The sequence below is a fragment of the Corvus hawaiiensis genome, chromosome 4 (genome assembly GCF_020740725.1).
Source record: "Corvus hawaiiensis isolate bCorHaw1 chromosome 4, bCorHaw1.pri.cur, whole genome shotgun sequence".
Lineage (NCBI taxonomy): Eukaryota > Metazoa > Chordata > Aves > Passeriformes > Corvidae > Corvus > Corvus hawaiiensis.
In genome coordinates this window covers 65,248,172-65,266,891 of record NC_063216.1, presented here as the reverse complement: position 1 = coordinate 65,266,891, position 18,720 = coordinate 65,248,172, and the positions used below count along the sequence as shown (strand labels likewise).

Below are 18,720 nucleotides of genomic sequence, written 5' to 3'. Positions count from 1 at the left end.
CCAAAGCAAAAAATTGCATTTCTTCTGAAATGTAATTCCTCTCATGATTTCAGGTTATATGTAACTAATATACCTAACACATTCATTGGTAACTAATTTTTAGTATAATTTATTATTTTCTTTAGCTTTCCAGAATGATATTAGTTATGGAAAATATCTGTTCTTCAGTTAAGGTGAGTATCTTCAGTCAGGTAAAATCAGCCTGTGTACAAATCAACACTTCAAAATTCATGTCACTTTGGGGTCCATACCCCCAAAATATACCCCACTCCCTTCAGTGTCCCAGATATTTTTTTTCCCATCACCTCTAAATTACTAATAATTGTATAGTGGCAATTAGAAAACTACCACAGTGTTTAGTAATTTAGTACTGCCTTACTAAAAACAATCCTGTCTTGGATCATCTCCTGTTTTCCCTCTCCACTGAAGAAAATTACATAGTTGTAATATAAATTATGTGGCTTAGACCAGTAATCCCTGAGAAAACAGACCTGTTGAGAACTCACAGGCCTCCAGGAAACTGGGAAAGAGATGAGGACAAGCTGCTGACTGGTCCCACATTCCCATAAGTAAATGTTTTAATTTGAGTAATTGTCTCTATACAGTCAGCCTGTTTTTCCTCTACCTCTATATGTCTGTGCACCTGCTCTGGGCATTGGGGGTATCAGCTTCAGTGGTGGAGCTTCCCTATACTGCCTCTTTCTTTCCTGCTGCTGAGGAGGAAACTGACTCTACTTATTATAGTTATAGCCATTTTCTCTTACTGTTTTCTTTCTCTTTCCTTTTTGAAATGTCTTCTGCTATGCCAGGGATAAGCTTGATTCTTTTATTTCACTTTCAGATTCAAAATACAAATAAGCCGTCCTCCTTTTGTTAATGCCAAATAAAGGACTTCAATGAGACTAACATCCTTTTACAGGGCCCAGAAAAGTGGCTGTGTATGTGTGTGTTAGGCCTGCTGACCACGGGGTTATCACTCTGAGGCAAGCAATCCCATGTGCCTGCACATACCAACACAATATGGTAACAGAAGTAATCCAGGAAAACCAAAACAGGGCACAGGCATTCATTCATTCATTCATTCATTCATTCAGTCAGTCAGTCAGTCAGTCAGTCACACCTTCTCTGGCTCCCTCCTCTTCCTGTTGGAATTCAGTGTAGTAAATCTAGAACAAGACTTTCGCCCTTAAAGTCAGGCAAACACATTGTAACTGTTAAGCTACTGTTTTGAATCTCACTCCAAATGCTTTGAAAGTTTTACCTAAGTGAACCCACTAAAGCTTTTATATAACAATATATAATCCAATATGGCTGAAACTGTTTACCTTTTGTTTTCTCCTTTCCTGCTTTAATATGATTCTGCTTCTGAAAAATGCAAATAATTATTATTTTAATTGCAGAAGTATAATCTTGAGTCATGGCTTGAATTTTTCATCGATGGTTCTGAGATTTTAGGACACAAATATGTTAATGTTATGTTATGTTATATGTTATGTTACAATGGATCAAACCTTCAGGTAGCAAAGTCAACATATCTCTGTTGAAGTAATTTTGACTGATCCTAGTTTACTCCAGTAAGGATAGGGCCATATTCTATATTAGGCTACCAAATGCATTTAACATGAAAAAAGAAAACAGAAAAAGCTTTTAGTCATTTGACTTGTAATGCAACATTTCATCAATTTATAATTTCTTTAACCTTTAGAAATCTTTGTCAATATATTATTTTCTCCTAATTTTCTTTGTCATGCTGCAACATAGCTACAAAACTATATTAGCAAACAAACCAAAGGAGCACTAAATGAGCTTTTACCTTTTGGGATTTTACAGAATACTAGGGTCCTTTTGTAAAACAGGAAAGAAAAACAGATTGACCCTACAAGTTCCTGTTTGTGCAATATAGGAGATAGTTATACCTCCAACTACTTTCTCACCTCTAAAACATAGTCTTAAGTGAAATGCCTACAGGACATGGTGCATAAAATTGGAACTCAGGGTCACTGTTACATGAGCAGAGTGAGTATGGCTGCAGTCCTTAGGTCAGTTAGATTAGGACTTTTTGTGAGGGTTAGGAATATGGAGTATTCCCTTGGAATTAACTTCAGCTAAAAGTTAGAGCAAACTTTCCAAACATATGCATATAACATTCACCTTTTCAGTGGGGAGAAACCCTAATGATGAGCAGTTTTTCTGACACCTAAAATGCAAATCCCAGATTCACCCAAGGAACCCTGACAGATACTACCAGCAGCAGCAAGCAGCAGGTTAATTTGTATTTGCTAAATGTGTTCAATACTCCTACACACTGTGTTTTCTTACAGAGAGTATGGCAGACAGGCATTTAGGACAAAGTTGGTGTTCGTGTTTTGGGGTTTTTTCCAACTAAAACTCTCCCTTCCTCTGGCTTCACAGAGGCAACATTCAGAAAACCCAGTTTGCTGGGAAGACTTCCAGATGGGTAGGGTGTTCTTTTAGTTTGATTCTGCATAGAGTCTGGATGATTACAAAGCTGTGTTCAGCAATGCTGCTTCCCAACGGCTGATAAAATCTGTGGGGTTTACATTTTTAGTAGATTGGCAGAGGGCACAGCACCTAAAGAAACTGAACATTATCCTTTTTTTTTTTTAATCATTACAACTCAGTTTGCTATGTTTTACTATTTCATTGAATCTCAATACCTATACCTTCTTTTCCCCAAATGGTAACCACTGCTGTTCACGAGGGTGTGAGGAAAAGCCTCATCCAGCCCCTGTCTGTGGAGAGACACTGAGCCCAAATGTGACCCCCTGCCTGGGGTGGGAGGGCACCTGCACCTCCTCAAAGTCTGGCTCAGGAGGGGCTGTCACACACCATGGCCTGCTGCTCTGTGAGGGGACACCAGGCCTGAAACACACACACTGTGGCACTACTGTTCTGTGGAGAGACACGAGTTCAGCCACAAACACCACGGCTATGCCCAATCTGTGAGGGGAAATGAGGCCTGAAACACACACCGTGGCTGTGCTGTTTGTGAGGTGACACCACGGCTGTCACACACAGCGCGGCAGTGCCTGGTTTATGAGAGGACATCAGGGTTGTTAAACCCACCATGGCGGTGCCCAGTCTGTGAGGGACACTGACACAGCATGGAGCTGTTTCTGCTGGCTTTGAAGAGTTTCACTCACCGACTGCCACCGACCCAGTTCATTTTCTGTTGCTGAGGAGGCAGGCAGGGAGGGCTGCCCTGTGCGCTGCTTGCAGTGTAGGTGGAGGCGATGGCTACCCCAGGGATGGTTTGCAGCCTCCCAGCAGGGCCACTGGGCCGGTCTGAGGGGCCTCCTCCTCCCTGGGAGCACCGGGGCAGCTGCTCTCCACGCCCCCAGGCTGGCTGAGAAGGAAAGGGTGGTAGAGGGACTGACAAAGGAGAAGGATGCAGAAAGCCAAGCGAGGCAGCTGATGGGGAAAAGGCGATGCTCTGCTTGCTGCCGCCCTTCCTCTACCCCGGTGTTTCCATACAGGCTGCTGCCAAAGCCATCGCCCTTTCCCAAGGGAGTCATGAGTGTCTTGTTGTCCCAAGTGAATCAATTTGTCTTTCAGGTGCAGCTTGTCTCTGCTACAACCACTGTAAGTTTGGGGCAAGAGAGCACTTTCCTCTCCATCCTGCTCTTTTTCAGGTATTTTAGAGGTAACAGAAGAACTGATAAGCATTTTCTACCAGTAGATGTTGTTGCCTTTGGTGCTGCATGAAGAGCTGTTGCGTGTAAATGTGACAAACCCTCGAGGAGGGATACAGAACCACCCAGGGAATCTTGGCAGCAACACAGCTCCACTCACTCCCTTCCCTGTAACTCACTGCCATCGTCTCAGCAAGTGAAGGCACCCATTTACAAAACAATCATCAAAATTCTGTATGAATCTTTTCCTGTGGTGTTTCTTTACTGAGTTATCTTTAGTCTAACATTTTTCAGGGTACTAAAGTTTGATCAGCTTTAGTGCAACAGTGTGAAGAGTGTTCAGAGCAGATATTAGGAGTCTAAAATTAAAAATCAGCCAAGATGTTTTTCTTTCTAATACTTCTAATTTGGCTAGGGCGTTTATAGTATCTGATAAGTATGCATAATTGTTTCTTGTAACAACACTAGATTAAAATCTTCATAATAAATTATATCTATATTTTAAGTCTATGTGTTTCTACAGTTAATATGACAGATGACAGACTGAAAATTTATTTAATTTCATCACTTCGACTATTAAGTTTTATTTTCAATTCCATCTAGTTTAAATGTTTAACTTGTTAATACTATGTCTAAGATGTAGTTTCTTGTATAACACAATCAAATCCCTTTTACTCTTGTTTTTCTAATATATGATATTTTCTGTATCACCCTTACTCTTCCTTTTTCACAGTATTGTCTAGATTTAAAGGAAAAGAGTGGACTTTTCTTTATGTTTGCCTTATTTTATCTGGTAGTTAGACGTTATTTGTAGAATCCAGGAAAAGTGACATAGCAGTTTCAATTAATTATTTTTCAACATAAGAAATCTTCTTCTCCTCGAATTACTTCTTGCAGAGAAAGCTAATGACTTTTCAAACAGTCATAAAATAAAAAATCAGTTATTTTTTGAGGAGGGCGAAGTAAAAAATGAAATAAGACCTGAGATGCATATGACTATATTTCCAGTGTTTGTATATTTTGCCTTGATTGTCAACATTTTAAAAATTTGAAATAATTGATCTGAATTTCTGAGTGATGCCAAAATTTCAAAGAGCTTCAGGACATTATTATTAATTTTTAAAAGGTCATGAAAGTGAGTTTCATGGAGGTTAGTTGATTCTCTGGGAAGTGAAGTAAGTACAGAACAAAGAGGCTTCCTCTATCTGTCAGAAACTGCAGTTTAAAGATTTCCCTTTTTTCTAACTTTTACAGCCACTCTTCAGAATAACTCTATCTCTTGTTCCTTTGTTAAGGAAGTATTATACAGGATCTTCTTCAGAACAGCTTTCCAACCTTCAGCACCTGAGTTTTCCTCTCTGACATGTTCCTTCATTATCAGATCAGCTCTAGATATGAGACATATTAAAGCAGCCCAAAGTAGCCTAAGAAAGCATTTCTCCAGGGACACTGGTGTTGAAATGTTCACTGTGCAACTTTTGGCACCCAGCTCTGAGTAGGTCCTTACAGAACTCCTGTATAATCAAACAAGAGAGAGGAGGTCTTCTGATGGGTGGCTCAAGCACTTTAAGTTAGGCCCCTACTCTATGTCCCGACACACCCAGATAGGAAGCAGCTAATTTGGACAATGAAACTGTGTGAATTCAAAGCGTGTGCCAACTCTGTCTGCAGCATTATTCTACCCTGAAGGTTTGCACGCTTCTTCCCCTAAGCACATTCCCTTGAGTGAACAGACACTGCTTATGTAAAATCTTATACTCACCAGAGATGGAGAGAGAGAAACAGAGAGACGAGTTTCCAAGCAATTTCTTAGAACTAACTGCAAATAGTTCTCATGTTTCTTAAATGAATCTTCCCCTTTCCAGCAAGTGTCCTACTCTAACACTCATTATAATAAAGGAAGGCATTACTAAAGAGATGAATGTGAAGTGAAAAACACAAACTCGTGAATCTCACAGTTGGGTTTAAATATTTTACAACATTACTGATTTTTTAAATGTCAATTTAACATATTTTAACTTTGGTTTTTTGTTTTATCTTGATACTTAGCATTAGGTAACTAAATCCATCTGTAGAAAACTGCATAAAAGATGCAGGGAAACTAAAGTGCTTTTCCATCTCTATCTAGGGTGAGAATTTCTGGCACTTTTAAATACCAGGATACACTTACTTAGATCCCTAAATATTGACCTAATTATCTAGTGCTAGGAATGCATGACTAAAAAATGCCTGACTCTGTTCCAATTGGAAGCTTTTCTTTGGCAAATGCAGTGCTTAAACTTTGTTAACAGAGTTGTATGGCCTTCTTCCAGTCAGTACTCTATGCCCATTCCCTTCCTTGAGAGGTCAGCTTATAGAGAAATAAAGCAACACTGTCCTTGTGGTGTTTTATACTAACCTGGTTGATGGTGTTGCCCTAAAAGAGTTCTTTTTGAAAGATGGCTGTGATATTGCAAAATCATGATAGAGTTTGAGGAAGTTTAAAACAGAAGACAAAGCTCTATTTAAAAACAAAGTTACCCCTTTTAAAAGTAGTTTCTCTTGAAAGACAGATCTCTCTTTCAATTAATTTGATGAAAAGTTCTTTCCCTATTGACCTTTAAAGAGTGGAGAGATGGTAGATAGTAGAGAGGCTAAATAGTTTCCAAACACAGCAAACTGGCCTGCTCAGAGAGAAGCACCTAATCTACCCAGGTCAAAATTCAATGCCCAGCTGGGAAGAACATGGGATTGGACCTATGTGGAAAACCACCAGCCAGGACAGTACCACTGACAACAGTAGGTTGACACATTGCTATATGAAGTAGATGCCATTCTTAGGTGGTATTATTTAGATGGAATAATTTTTTACAGAATGAACTCTCATGACAAAGTGCAGTCCTTGGCTTGATGGAGAACAATGCATGAGATCGGTTACAGAATCTCGTGCTGAAAACCCCACTTCGTAAAAACAGTATTTCTATAAAGATTAACAAAGACCAAGAATCCTCTATAGATGTGCCAAACTCCAGTTAGGGAACAACATCAAAATCAAATCAGGAGAGGGAGCTAAAAGAATTAAATTCTTACAAGGGGCTAGGAAAAAGCTGAAGGATACCAGACTTGAAGTAAAGAGACAGTCTGAACCATAGCAAAAAGAAGATAACAGCAGGGAACATGAACTCAGAAAAAAATACAAATACAATTACAATAGGCCAGAAAAAACTGGGAAACAACTAGCCAGAGTAACCAAACTAATAAATCATTCTTCTCCACATCAGCTAGGAGCAAAAGCTTGTATAAAGTCTAAAGGGACAATAGTTGGCCAAAGTACAACATGAAGAGGTACATCAGAAGAGACAAGATTGTGATGGAAAAGGTAAGTTAGGCTTTTTCCGTAAGTATTCATTGATGAGGAAACTGGGGAGAACCTTATGCAGGAATCCTTCCTGGGGAACTCAGTGAGGATCTGTGCAAAGTGAAAATAACAGCAGACAAGGTCAAAATGATCTTACCAAGACAGAATGAAGACTAGCAAAGCACTAGGACTAAATGGTATTTAATGAAGAGCTCTATAATGCAGCACTGTGGAAAGGACCACTTGAATTTGGAGTCATCTTGCTACAAGAGGGTAGCAAATGTGACAAAATTTTAAAAATAACAATTTTGTGGCAATCCAGAAAGCTTACTTCCACACAAAGAAATAGCAGGCATTATAATACAGGCCAGCATGTGAAAAGCCAGCATAGCTTCTATAGATGGAAGTTGCTGTAGAAAACATGTAGGAAACAGTAATTGCTGGAGTCTTGATGGATTTAATTCAGGCTGTTGACAACATCTGTTACTGAAGGTTTTAAGAAAATGAAGTTGCGAAATAAAAGGGAAGGCCCTGCCATGGACTAAAATGCAAAAGGGAGGGAAGAGATGATTTAGTTCTTGTATTTATGCACTCAAGAGCTGGGGGCTGATACAGAATAGAGGCTGACAAACTCCTGAGTGGTATGGGAAAGTTGCGGGGTTAGGGGAGGGAGAAGAGAGTGAGCAAGAGTGAGCTCTGTTGCTGAATGTCTCTTCCAGAACAGGTATAGATGGACATAAAGTGGAGCTTGTGGGAGCCAGGGTCAAATTAAGCAGAAAGGAGTGGTTCTTCACCTATGAGATGGTAAATCTGAGGAATTGTTTGTCAGAGATTTTTCTATTTATGTAAGCATTTACATGATTTCAAGAGAGACTGAACGAGTAATTTTAAGAGTGGAATACAGAAAAACCTCCCAGCCTCACAAAATTCTCACAGCTTAAAATGGCCAGAGATTGGGAGAGTATGAAGCTGCAGCAGGGGATGCACCATCACTTTAAATTGCCTTTTTTTTTTTCCCTTGGGTGTCTGCTTAGAGCTATTGTTAGAGACAGACTACTGTGCTTGGTGAAGCACTGGCCTGTTTGCTTATTTTTCATATTCAGAGCCTTCCCAAATAAGAGTTAATAAGTAAACTGCAGCAGATGATCGTTTTGTTGTCATACTCACCAGCTGCAAACCCTCAAACAAATTTTGAGGCATGACAAAAGGATGGCAGCAGATCCTGTACTTTGGGTGCAGGAGTAAAAGAAATGGTTTTTCTGGATTTATTCCTACCTTCACTTTTGCAGAGTAGAACACTGGCTCTGCTGTGGGCAGTGCCAGTATCACCACTGTTAACTGACACCAGCTACATGATTTTACCACTTATATCTGTACTATTGCACTTGGCATGTAGCTTGTTTAAAGGGTTTACGATGCACTTGAGAAAACGTTTAATAAGGTAGCATTAGAATTTTCTTCAGATGATCTGAGAAAGAAACATTTACAGATTTAAAGCAAAACCTGAAAAACATATATTGTGTATTTGAGACTTTTGAAGGCATAAAAGAGACATATCCTGGTTCAGCTGAATTATCTGTATGGATTAAGTTTAACAAGAAAGGGAAATCTAGATATTAAAGGTTTAAGGATTAAAGCCTAAATATTAAAAGTGAAATTCCTTGTCTGAGAACATAACTCGACAATTTACAGGGCTTGGAGCAGCTGACATTGGCCTCTACCCTTGCCTTTTTCCCTCTCCTCACTTTGTAAAGGGAAAACAACTTGTTTACATTTCTTTCTAGAGCTGTCTTCTCTCTAGAATACCACTGTTCTCAGAAGTCAGAACTGTTAGTGATTGGTCTGCCACTGACTGTCCTGTCAGACAGATTACTCAAATCCCTTATGGATAAATTATCAGAACCTACAAGTCATGGAAGCTTCAAATGTACAGCAGCAGGTGTATGTCCCTAAAGACAGAGTAAGGGAAAAAGGACTTCTGGTGCAGGAATGCACCCCATTTACACCATCTCTCTGATGCTTACACTCAGGAGCCAAGCAACAGAATAGGATCTTCCTGTTTCCCCTCTCTTCTCCTGTGATAGCATATCTCTTCCTAGTCTGGGTACCTCTACAGTCTCATTAGAACCAAAAGAGTTGGAATCAACTGCTTGGTAGGATCAGGCCAGTCTCACCACACTGACACTGCTTCAACAAGCTTCTACATCTGTGACATTAAAACTGAAGCTCCTGCTTGTCTTAGATCTCCAGATCCTAAAGGAATTACAGCATCTGAATATTCTACTGAGGTATATGAATATAGTCAACAGCTTCTCTAAACGAGACTAAATAAAGAGATAATTTCTGCTGATACAAATTTGAAATCAAAGGTCAGGGTATCTTATCACCCTTTTCTGATAAAAACATCAAATTTGCCATTGGCGTGCCTTAATGTTGCAAACTAATTCTGTTGGTGTATTTCTGTACTTATGTATGATGACATTAAAGTAAATAGTAAGTTTGGAAGTACTTCAGAGAAAAGTATTTACTTGAATAATGACTTCTATGTTCACACTCCATTGAATCTGACTAAAATGGAATCCTATTATTCCCACACTGCTATGTAAACATACAGCTCAAAATTAAAGAAAAAACCAGATGTTCCTAGCTCACCATATTACAGTACATCATATTTTGGACATTATTTACAGTTGAGTATCAGTAATTGAAAACAAACACTGTGTGGATTCATGTTATGCGTTTCACATACACTCATTCACATGGAAACCGCTATGTACTGTATGCATGACCTACACATATCTAAATCTTAAAGGTCCTAAATAGCAATGATTCAAAACATGGAACTTATATCTATTTTTCAGTACCTTTATGTTTTATTTTGTATGTCCTTATGGCACAGTGGATAACTCAATAAGCAGCAAGGAAATTTCAGTTTACTGCAGACTGATGTTACAGCTATTGAACCCTCTGTTAGGATCATATAAAACATCAGATTAATGGTATTTTGCTTAAAAAATTGCACATTATTTTTTCAAACACTAAATAAAATGATAGAAAAAATGGTCATTGAGTAAGGCTGATTGATATCTCTTGTGTAATAGCCTGCATGTTCCAATTCCACTACCTTCATCACAACCACAAAGTTGTGCAAGGATGAAGTGCTGGTGTGGGAGACCGTGGGCACAAGATAGAACGTAAAAAAGAAGCATCAGTTGTCATGATTACACTCTAGTTCCTACATATTCAAACATTCATGGACTTTAGTCACCCTGATACTCATTGCTGCCATTTATTCTTCCTCCTCAGTTATTGGTTCCTGTATTTTAAAAATGCCCACACATTATTTTAATGCATTTGATGAAAACTAACCATATGACTAAAAGCAATCACTTGGCACTAAAAAATTAGTTTCTCCATAAGAAAGGATAAACCCCCAAATAGTCTGGACCTAATATCAACATCCCTCCAATTCCACAGCTTCAGTTACTCAAACTTACTTGATTGCACTTATCTCCAGAAGTTTATTATAAAGTCAGTAGAAAATATGGAGACAACAGGGCACTGAACACTGCACCAATATTACTGCAGCTTTGGCAGTTATTTTTCCAGTAATACTGAGAAATTTTATTATGACTAAATGTAGTAAAATTGCTGCCTTCAGCAGTTAAAAAAAAAAAAAATCTAACACCTAAGGCCATGCTCCACAAAGAGAAGTTTGTGCATGGATTACTGAGCAGGACTGTGGCACAGCAAAACTTTTGAGACAGCAAGAACAGAAGAAAGGGAGTATTTAAAACAACAGTTCAGGCTTTTCTTCATCCTTTCAAAAGAAGGAAATACATTCTTTTTATTGACTGAAACACTGTATGGTTAGATTTGCTTCACTTAAATGTTCCCACAGATCTGACTGTGGGGTGTATGTCTGCACTAACCACCAAATCACCAGAAATTTCAGTCATCCAGGATCCTGTGAAGTGAAAGGTCAGCAAATACGCAGAACTGAAAGAGATGTGTGAACTTTCCCTTTGGTAAGAAAACGCTAGAGTAATGGAATATTGCAAATAGCTGTGGTTTGGCAAAATCTAAGAGTATGCTGCGCTACACACAAGCCAGTAAGGGAAGTACCCAATAGAGAGCATGATTAAAAAATAACAAGCCCTAAGCAAAGCAATTTCTCAGCCAGTGTATCTTGTATCTTTGTGCACTGAAAAACCTATTTTACTGACAAAATAATCTGCAGTGAAATCAGGCTTACCTACTAACTGAATGTCTTCTGCACTGCACTAGGTCAGATTTTGACGTTTTCCTAGCTTTATCTTGAGTTGTGCATTTCGGGAGAAAAAAAAAAAGCTAGAAGGACCTTCGTCCAGATCTCTGGCTTGTGGTCACTGGCAAAAATACAATACACTTAAAGACTACCCCATATCTTCTCTACCTAACTGTCCAGACCACTGTGGGCTGAATTTGTGCAACCTCCTAGGAAGAAATGAGAAATAGATCTTCCTTGCTTCCTTCTTGTCCTGCTGGTCTTGGCTTACCGGACTTTTTAGAAGGCACCTGGATGTTTTGATAAGTGGTGTCTGATTTTTGAAATCAAACCTCACTTGCTCTCAAATCAGTTATATCATTCCTTCATCCTGAAGCTTGTATTGCTATCTAAAGATGATCACTGCAGTCTGTTCAATGGGGGGTTGTTTTATAACAGTAATGTGACTTATTTAATGCAGTATTTGCTGAGTTACTGTGAGGCAGGTGGCCTCACTCTCCATTTCTAGGGAAAAGCCGGGCTCCTCACCACTGCCATAAACGCCTAGTACCACATTTTAAAAACATTATTTTATATACCCATCCTAAACTAATGCTTTATTATATACTATCTTACAGTTACCTTAGTACTACATTTTCAAAGTGTAAAAGGACCAGAGTATGTAAGTACTCTGATCCTCCCTCTGCAATTTCAAATACAGTACGTTTTCCAAATAACTGAAGCAGTAGAAATAAGTAATTAAGAAAAGAGAAAAATAAAGCAGCAAGACAACTGCCTTTACTGTTGCTTCCTTTGTGTGAAATGAGCCGGCTTTTACTGCAGGGGCCGTGCGCCTCGGTCGGGGTTATTTTGGGCTAATAACGCTGCCAGTGCACAATACCGGCTTCCTTTCGGCGAGAGGACAGGAAATAAATAACGCGCAGAGTGCAGGCGCTGCCCCGGAGACGCCGAGCTGCCCGGCTCTCTCCCGCGGCCGCCCGGCCGATTTCCGACGCGGGGCTGCCCGAGGCCACCGGCCGGGCTGCGCCGCCCTCTGCCCGCGTCGCTCCCGCACCGGGCTCCCCCCCCGCCGGCGTTACAGCCCCCCCGCCCCGGGGAGGCTCAGGGGACGCCGGGGGTGACGCGCTGCCCACCCCGCCGGGGCTGCCGCGGGACCCGAGCTCTCTCCGGTGCCGCCAGCCCCCGTCCCGCTCCCCCCGCGCCGCTGGCGAGGCCAGGGCCGGAGGCGGCGCCTGCTCCGCAGGGCAGGCGGAAGGAAAGGGCCGGCCGCAGCCTGGGGCGAGCCGGCGCTCTGCAGGGCCGAGCTCCGCGGACCCGCCGAGCGCCGGGGGATCAACGGTGCGGCCGGAGCCGAGCGCTGGGGGACCCGCCGTGAACCCGAGGCCGAGCGCCAGGGGACCCGCCGTGAACCCCGGCCGAACGGAGCGGAGCGCAGCGCAGGAGTGCTGCTGCTGATACTGCTGCTGCCGCTGCGGCCGCGCCCCGAGCTATAGCGGTTGCGGCCGGGGCGGCGGTGCTGAGCGGCCGGGCCGCTACCGGTGCCGGTGCCGGTGCCGCCCCACGCGGCACAGCCAATGGTGGTCGGCGGGGCGGGCTGCGCCGCGCCGGGCTGCGTTGTGCAACGCGCCGCGCTTTGAAGGCACCATCACCCCTGGGAGGCAGCGCTCACTCGGCATCTATCACGGCAGGGCGGCTGGCGGCAGACCGGGCCCAGCGCCCCGATGAAGACCCGGCGGGACCGGCCTTCCCAGCGGGCATGAGCCACCCGCGCTAGGAGCGGCGCGTAGCGGTGCCCCGGCGGGCAGGATGGCCCACATGCTGCATGCGGCGGCCCGGCGGGTGCAGTGGAGCAGGGCGGGCGCTGCGAAGAGGGCTGCGTGCTTGCTGGCCGCGGCATACGGGCTCAAAATCCTCTACCCCATCATCCGCGGGCGCGTGAAGCGGGCGAGTGGCAGAGGCGGTACGCAGGATGAAGGGGGCCAGGGGGCCCCGCACTGCACCGGCAGCCGGGGCAGAGCCTCCCCGGCCGTGGACGCGGAATTTTTCAAGCAGCTGCTTGAACTCCGCAAACTGTTCTTCCCGAAGCTGGTGAGTGCCGAGCTGGGCTTACTCTGCCTCCACTCGCTTGCTCTGGTGTCCAGGACTTTCCTCTCCATCTATGTGGCCGCCCTCGATGGAAAAATTGTGAAGAGCATTGTGGAGAAAAAGCCCAGGAGCTTTGTCTTCAAATTAATCAAGTGGCTGATGATCGCAATCCCAGCCACTTTCGTGAACAGCACCATACGGTACCTGGAATGCAAGCTGGCCCTCGCCTTCCGCACGCGCCTGGTGGATCACGCCTATGAGACCTACTTTGCCAACCAGACTTACTACAAAGTGATCAGCATGGACGGGCGGCTAGCCAACCCTGACCAGTCCCTCACCGAGGACATCATGATGTTCTCGCAGTCCGTGGCGCATCTCTACTCCAACCTCACCAAGCCCATCCTGGATGTTGTGCTCACTTCCTACACCCTCATCCGCACAGCGCGGTCCCGGGGAGCCAACCCCATCGGGCCCACAGTCCTGGCTGGTCTCGTCGTCTATGCCACGGCCCGCGTGCTCAAAGCCTGCTCGCCCAAGTTTGGCAAACTAGTGGCTGAGGAGGCTCACAAGAAGGGCTATCTGCGCTTCATACATTCACGCATCATTGCCAACGTGGAAGAGATTGCCTTTTACCGAGGGCACAAGGTAAGGAGGAGAGAAATTGGAAGCATTGGGGTCGCTCCTGCAGTGCCAGGGTGGATCCATGCCTCCCCTGATGCTCTTCTTGAGCACTTTGGGTACCTCGGACATTTAAACTTGTTTACAGCTTGGCACTTCCCATTTCTTAGGAAATGCTGTCTCACAAGCAGTGTCTGGGGGGAGCAGATCACAGTTCCCTTGAACTCTGGCAATGTTGTGGTTTTGCAGATGGATCTTATGCTTATCTAGAAAACTCATCTGCATTACTGTTTTTCCCCCACCCAGTCCATTCTGATTAACTTTTCCAGACTTCTTTTTTTCCAACCACGTGTATGAACTACTGTATTTAATTCAGCAGAAATAGCAACCATGGCACACCAGAAAGTCTAGGGGGAAACTCTGTGATAGCTCAGAGCACACTACAACCTTTGACACTCTTTCACATAGCTAAGCAAAGATGTAGTCATCAGTCTTAAAATAGCTTAAGTACAGTACTTCTGCAATCACAGTTACATAAACCAGTAGCTTGTTTTAAAGCCACCTTATTAAGGGACCTTTAATATTTTTATTAGAAGTGAATTTTGGCCATAATACCTTTCAAATACAATTGGGAGAAAGTTGTTTCATGCAAGGTGGAAATGAAAGCTGGAAACCAGCCTGAAGTATTACTCTTTCAGTTCAAGCAATGATTATATAACATTAATGGTTTATTTTTGTAGACACAAACGTTCTCAAAAGCTCTCTGTAATAATGTTTTAAGCGCAGCTAAATTAAACATTTTCTCGATTCCCACATATAGGGGCTTGAACTGAATATATATTATATTGACTTGCAACTGTCTTTGACTTGTTAAACCTCCTGGGATACTTCTCTCTTTCCCCAGACTGCTTGGCAAAACAAGCAGCATTGCATTTCAGGAATTAACTCTGCAACTTTAAGTCACTGGAGATAATTGATCCCCAAATGCTTTCCAATATAAGTTTCTGTTGCTGTGAAACTCTACAGCTGCAGCTTTATTAAAAGGATGTGAAATCAATCTTATTTTGATTGTTAGAATCAGCTGTTGTGACTACTATGTTGTTCTTGTATATATTAGAGATCTTAAAAGAGTTGAAAACCTGTCAATGTTCTGTCGAGGGACAATGGTGTAATAAGAACCAGGTCCACTGACTTCCATAAAGCTGTGCACTTTTGCTGTGAGACTGCAGCACATTGAGAATAAAGTACCACATGGCAGGTGTGACTCAGAAGTGACAGCTCTGGGTACCCGATTATTTTATGTACACATGTGAACATATCTTGTGCTACATGTGCTTCTTTGTTTCATTGTATAAATTACTTTATTCTGTTAACCATAGGTAGAATTGAAACAACTGCAAAAAAGCTACAAGGATTTGACAGATCAAATGAATCTCATTTTGTCCAAACGTTTATGGTATGTCATGATAGAGCAGTTCCTGATGAAGTATGTCTGGAGTAGCTGTGGTATGGTCATGGTCGCTGTGCCCATCATCACCGCAACGGGATTTGCAGATGGCGGTAATACCATCTTTTACCTAATTTCTAAACTTTTCCTTAAAGTTATGTCCTCAAAAGACTGTAGTTCCCTTGAGTGCCATTCACATTGATCTGTATTTCACAGACTTTCTTACAACATCTGTGTCTTACGTATAACTTGCAAGCATAGCAAGTCAGCTGAGCAGAGAGCAACACAAATGATCCAACTTGGAGTGTAAGCCTGATAAATAGTATGAAGTCAGGACTTAAAGGACCCTTGTATCACACGAGATTGTCATGATTATTGCAATCTCCTTTTTCACTAGTCACTGTTGGAATGGCAGGCTGATTTTTGCAGTATCTCCTTTTACCTAATGATACTACAAACTTTCCTAGAATGCTTATCTTCTTTTTCTTCCGTAAACCATATTGTAATTACAGGTAGTTATAGGTAATTTCTCTTATTGTTGACCTCTTGGAAACAGCAGATTCTCCCTGACTCCCTGGGAGAAGGTAAAATTCAGATTCCAGGCTAGGATGGTATCATTTTTGACATCCTATCACAAATTTCCTGGAAGTGAAATGAGACTCAAAGAATGTTGTTACTGCAGATGCTATTAAAAAAAAAGAAAAAAAAGAAAAAGAAGAAAAGAGCAGAAAGAAAGGTATTAAGGAAGATCCCTTAAACACAAATCCTACAAAGTTCTAATTTGTGTACTTGGAATTAGGAATGAGTGAATTCTTTTCTGTGCTGTAGTTCTGTTTCTTTCTTGGTAGTTATATTCCAGGTCAGGACTATCTAAGTGGACAAGCTTGGTAGACCTGGAGGATGGCTTTGTGCAGTGCCCATGTGGTTTAGCTGTCTCGCAGTTGTGCCAGTGCATGGCTGAGTGCTCAGCTCCCTGAGCTGCTGCCCATCAGGTGGCTCAGGAGGGCACTATATCAGCACCCTGGCTGGCATCCTGGGAACAGCTTCAAAAATATCAGGATGTCTTGTTCCAAACAGAAGAGGCTGTACAAAGGCATTTCACCTCACAGTGAAGGTTATTATCGCAACAGAAAAAGTGATAAGAGTCTTTCTGCTAAGATGGGAATGGGTACAGTCAAGAAAAGGAGCGTTTAACCACATGTTGTAAATGTCTCCTTGGTATTAGAGCATGAATAAAAAAGGACTTGTATTCATGCTAAACTAAATAACATTCCTGTTACTCATGTTTGTTCTTTTGTTAAATACATTTCAAATGTGGGAGAAAACAGAGATGCAGCAGTGGTTCACGTTGTAAAGCAGAATTATATTTGCTACCAGCAACCTAAACTATTAAAACATGGGGTTTATTATTGGGTCCTGGGGCTTACCATAGTGATGGTTCACAAACGTAATACTGGCAGCACTGTCAAGACCAGTTTGAGGTATTACAGGTATTCAAAGAATCAAGAACACCTGAAATTACCATTGACCTGCTTGGGAAAACAGTGCTTCATGCCTCAGCAGATCAGACACAAGTTTGTTCACATCTGAAGGAAGAGATGGTGGATTTATTTCTTTAGGATGAATCAAAATAATCAGGGGTATGTACAAAACTGGTACCATGGCCAGGCTTGAGACTACAGGTGTAAAGCCATAGGTTTTGTACACTTCTTCAAGGAGGAGAAGGAAAAAGTAAAAAAAAAAATTCTTCAATAATAAGAAAAAAGAACCTTCTTTGACAGTGATATTTCTGACTGAAATTCTAAAATTTTGTTGTATATTTCAAAGAAGAAATTAGCTGGCAAAGACAAGATTTCTGTTTGATAACATTTCTCATTCTTTTTGTATTAAACCATTCATGTTCCAAATGTGTCTCAGTTTATGGAGAGTAACTATTTTTCGAAGCAAGACTTTGATTTCTCTAGACACAGTGAACACTTATTTTTGTTTATAAAACAAGTATGACTATCAATTACATAAGTGAAGAGGAAAATGGAAATGTTAGTTTCTGTATGAAACAGTCTGTGTGTCTGTTAAAACGGGATGCTTTCAAACACAGGAGCCAGCCATATGAAAAATGATTTGGACAAAAAGTTCAAGAAAAGTATTATCAGTGAGTTATATAATGTAAGAGTTTGTCTTTTTGGACTGTGAAATGCTCATAAATTCTATATCATTTCAGTTTTTTAAATACCCCTAAACTGACTGATGCAGTGGCTTGTAGAGATCCTTAAACTCTTGCTAAATGAGCTGGCCTGGGTGCTGGAAGCAGCCATCAGTAAATTCTGCATTTACATTAAGGAGGAATGCTGCATTAACATAGTTAAACCATACCTGATTGCTAGATGATTTAATTGCGGTGGTTCTACATAGCAGGGGCTGCATGAGCTATAATCCCCACAAGATCAGCAAAAATCAGTTTTTTCAGAAGTAAACAGATTTCAAATCAGCTTTTACTAATGAATTAACTGAATTATCCCTATTCACTAAATTTATTCTTCTTGAAGTGGAAATAACTTTTTAAAATGAGAGCAACATGAGCAAGAATTTTTTAATCTTTCCTTTGTGAGAGCTTTTCTGTATTTTTTTTTTAGAGCATGTCTCTCATTGTGTCTCAGCAAGATTGCATACAGCTAGTTGACAGTGTGCTTATATAGAACTGAAATGAAAAAAAGTCATTATTAAAACCAGAAAAAATAACATAGATGTTGTATGTGTGTATACACACACACACGCATATATATATGAAAAGTTATGATGTAGTAATTTTTAAAAGTTTTTCATTAATTACCCAGTGTATTTCACTGTAATACAGTGTATTTCAGTGATCTAGTTATGTAGGAATACCTTTATGGATGTGTAAATGAAAACAAAATAGCATTTAGATTTACCTAATAAAGACAGAAAGACACATCTGGCTTTGGTGCTGCCTGTAGATTCTCACACACCACATTTCTAGAATCTGATCTTGTCAGGGAGGTGAGAGTAAAAAAATACTGTTTGCTCTACTCTTGCATTGCTTGACTTAGCCCATGAAATTTAGTGGCATTACACCTGCAGGGAATTCCTCCTGGATTTTCTTGATCATGAGTACTGTGGAAACATGGATGTTAGTAACAATTGCTAGTACGGGAGTTGACACAGTATCCACCTGTTACTCTGCCTAGCGTGATTCCTCGCATCAGCTTAGTTTTAAAAAGAAACTTTAAAAAAACTTCAGGAAAAAAATAATATCCAGATCCCATTCCGCAAAAGATTTAAGCAATATATAGAA

At 41.5% G+C, this 18,720-nt stretch overlaps 1 protein-coding gene across 1 annotated transcript in view; it reads left to right on the top strand.

The window, feature by feature from the left end:
- The first annotated feature begins 12,742 nt into the window (after positions 1–12,742).
- ABCD2 (ATP binding cassette subfamily D member 2) overlaps positions 12,743–18,720 on the top strand; it is a 44,261-nt gene continuing 38,283 nt past the window's right edge. The window contains exons 1-2 of the mRNA XM_048300966.1: positions 12,743–13,987; positions 15,340–15,520. Coding sequence (XP_048156923.1) covers positions 13,064–13,987; positions 15,340–15,520 — 1,105 coding nt within the window. The 5' untranslated portion in view covers positions 12,743–13,063. The remainder of the gene's footprint in view (positions 13,988–15,339; positions 15,521–18,720) is intronic.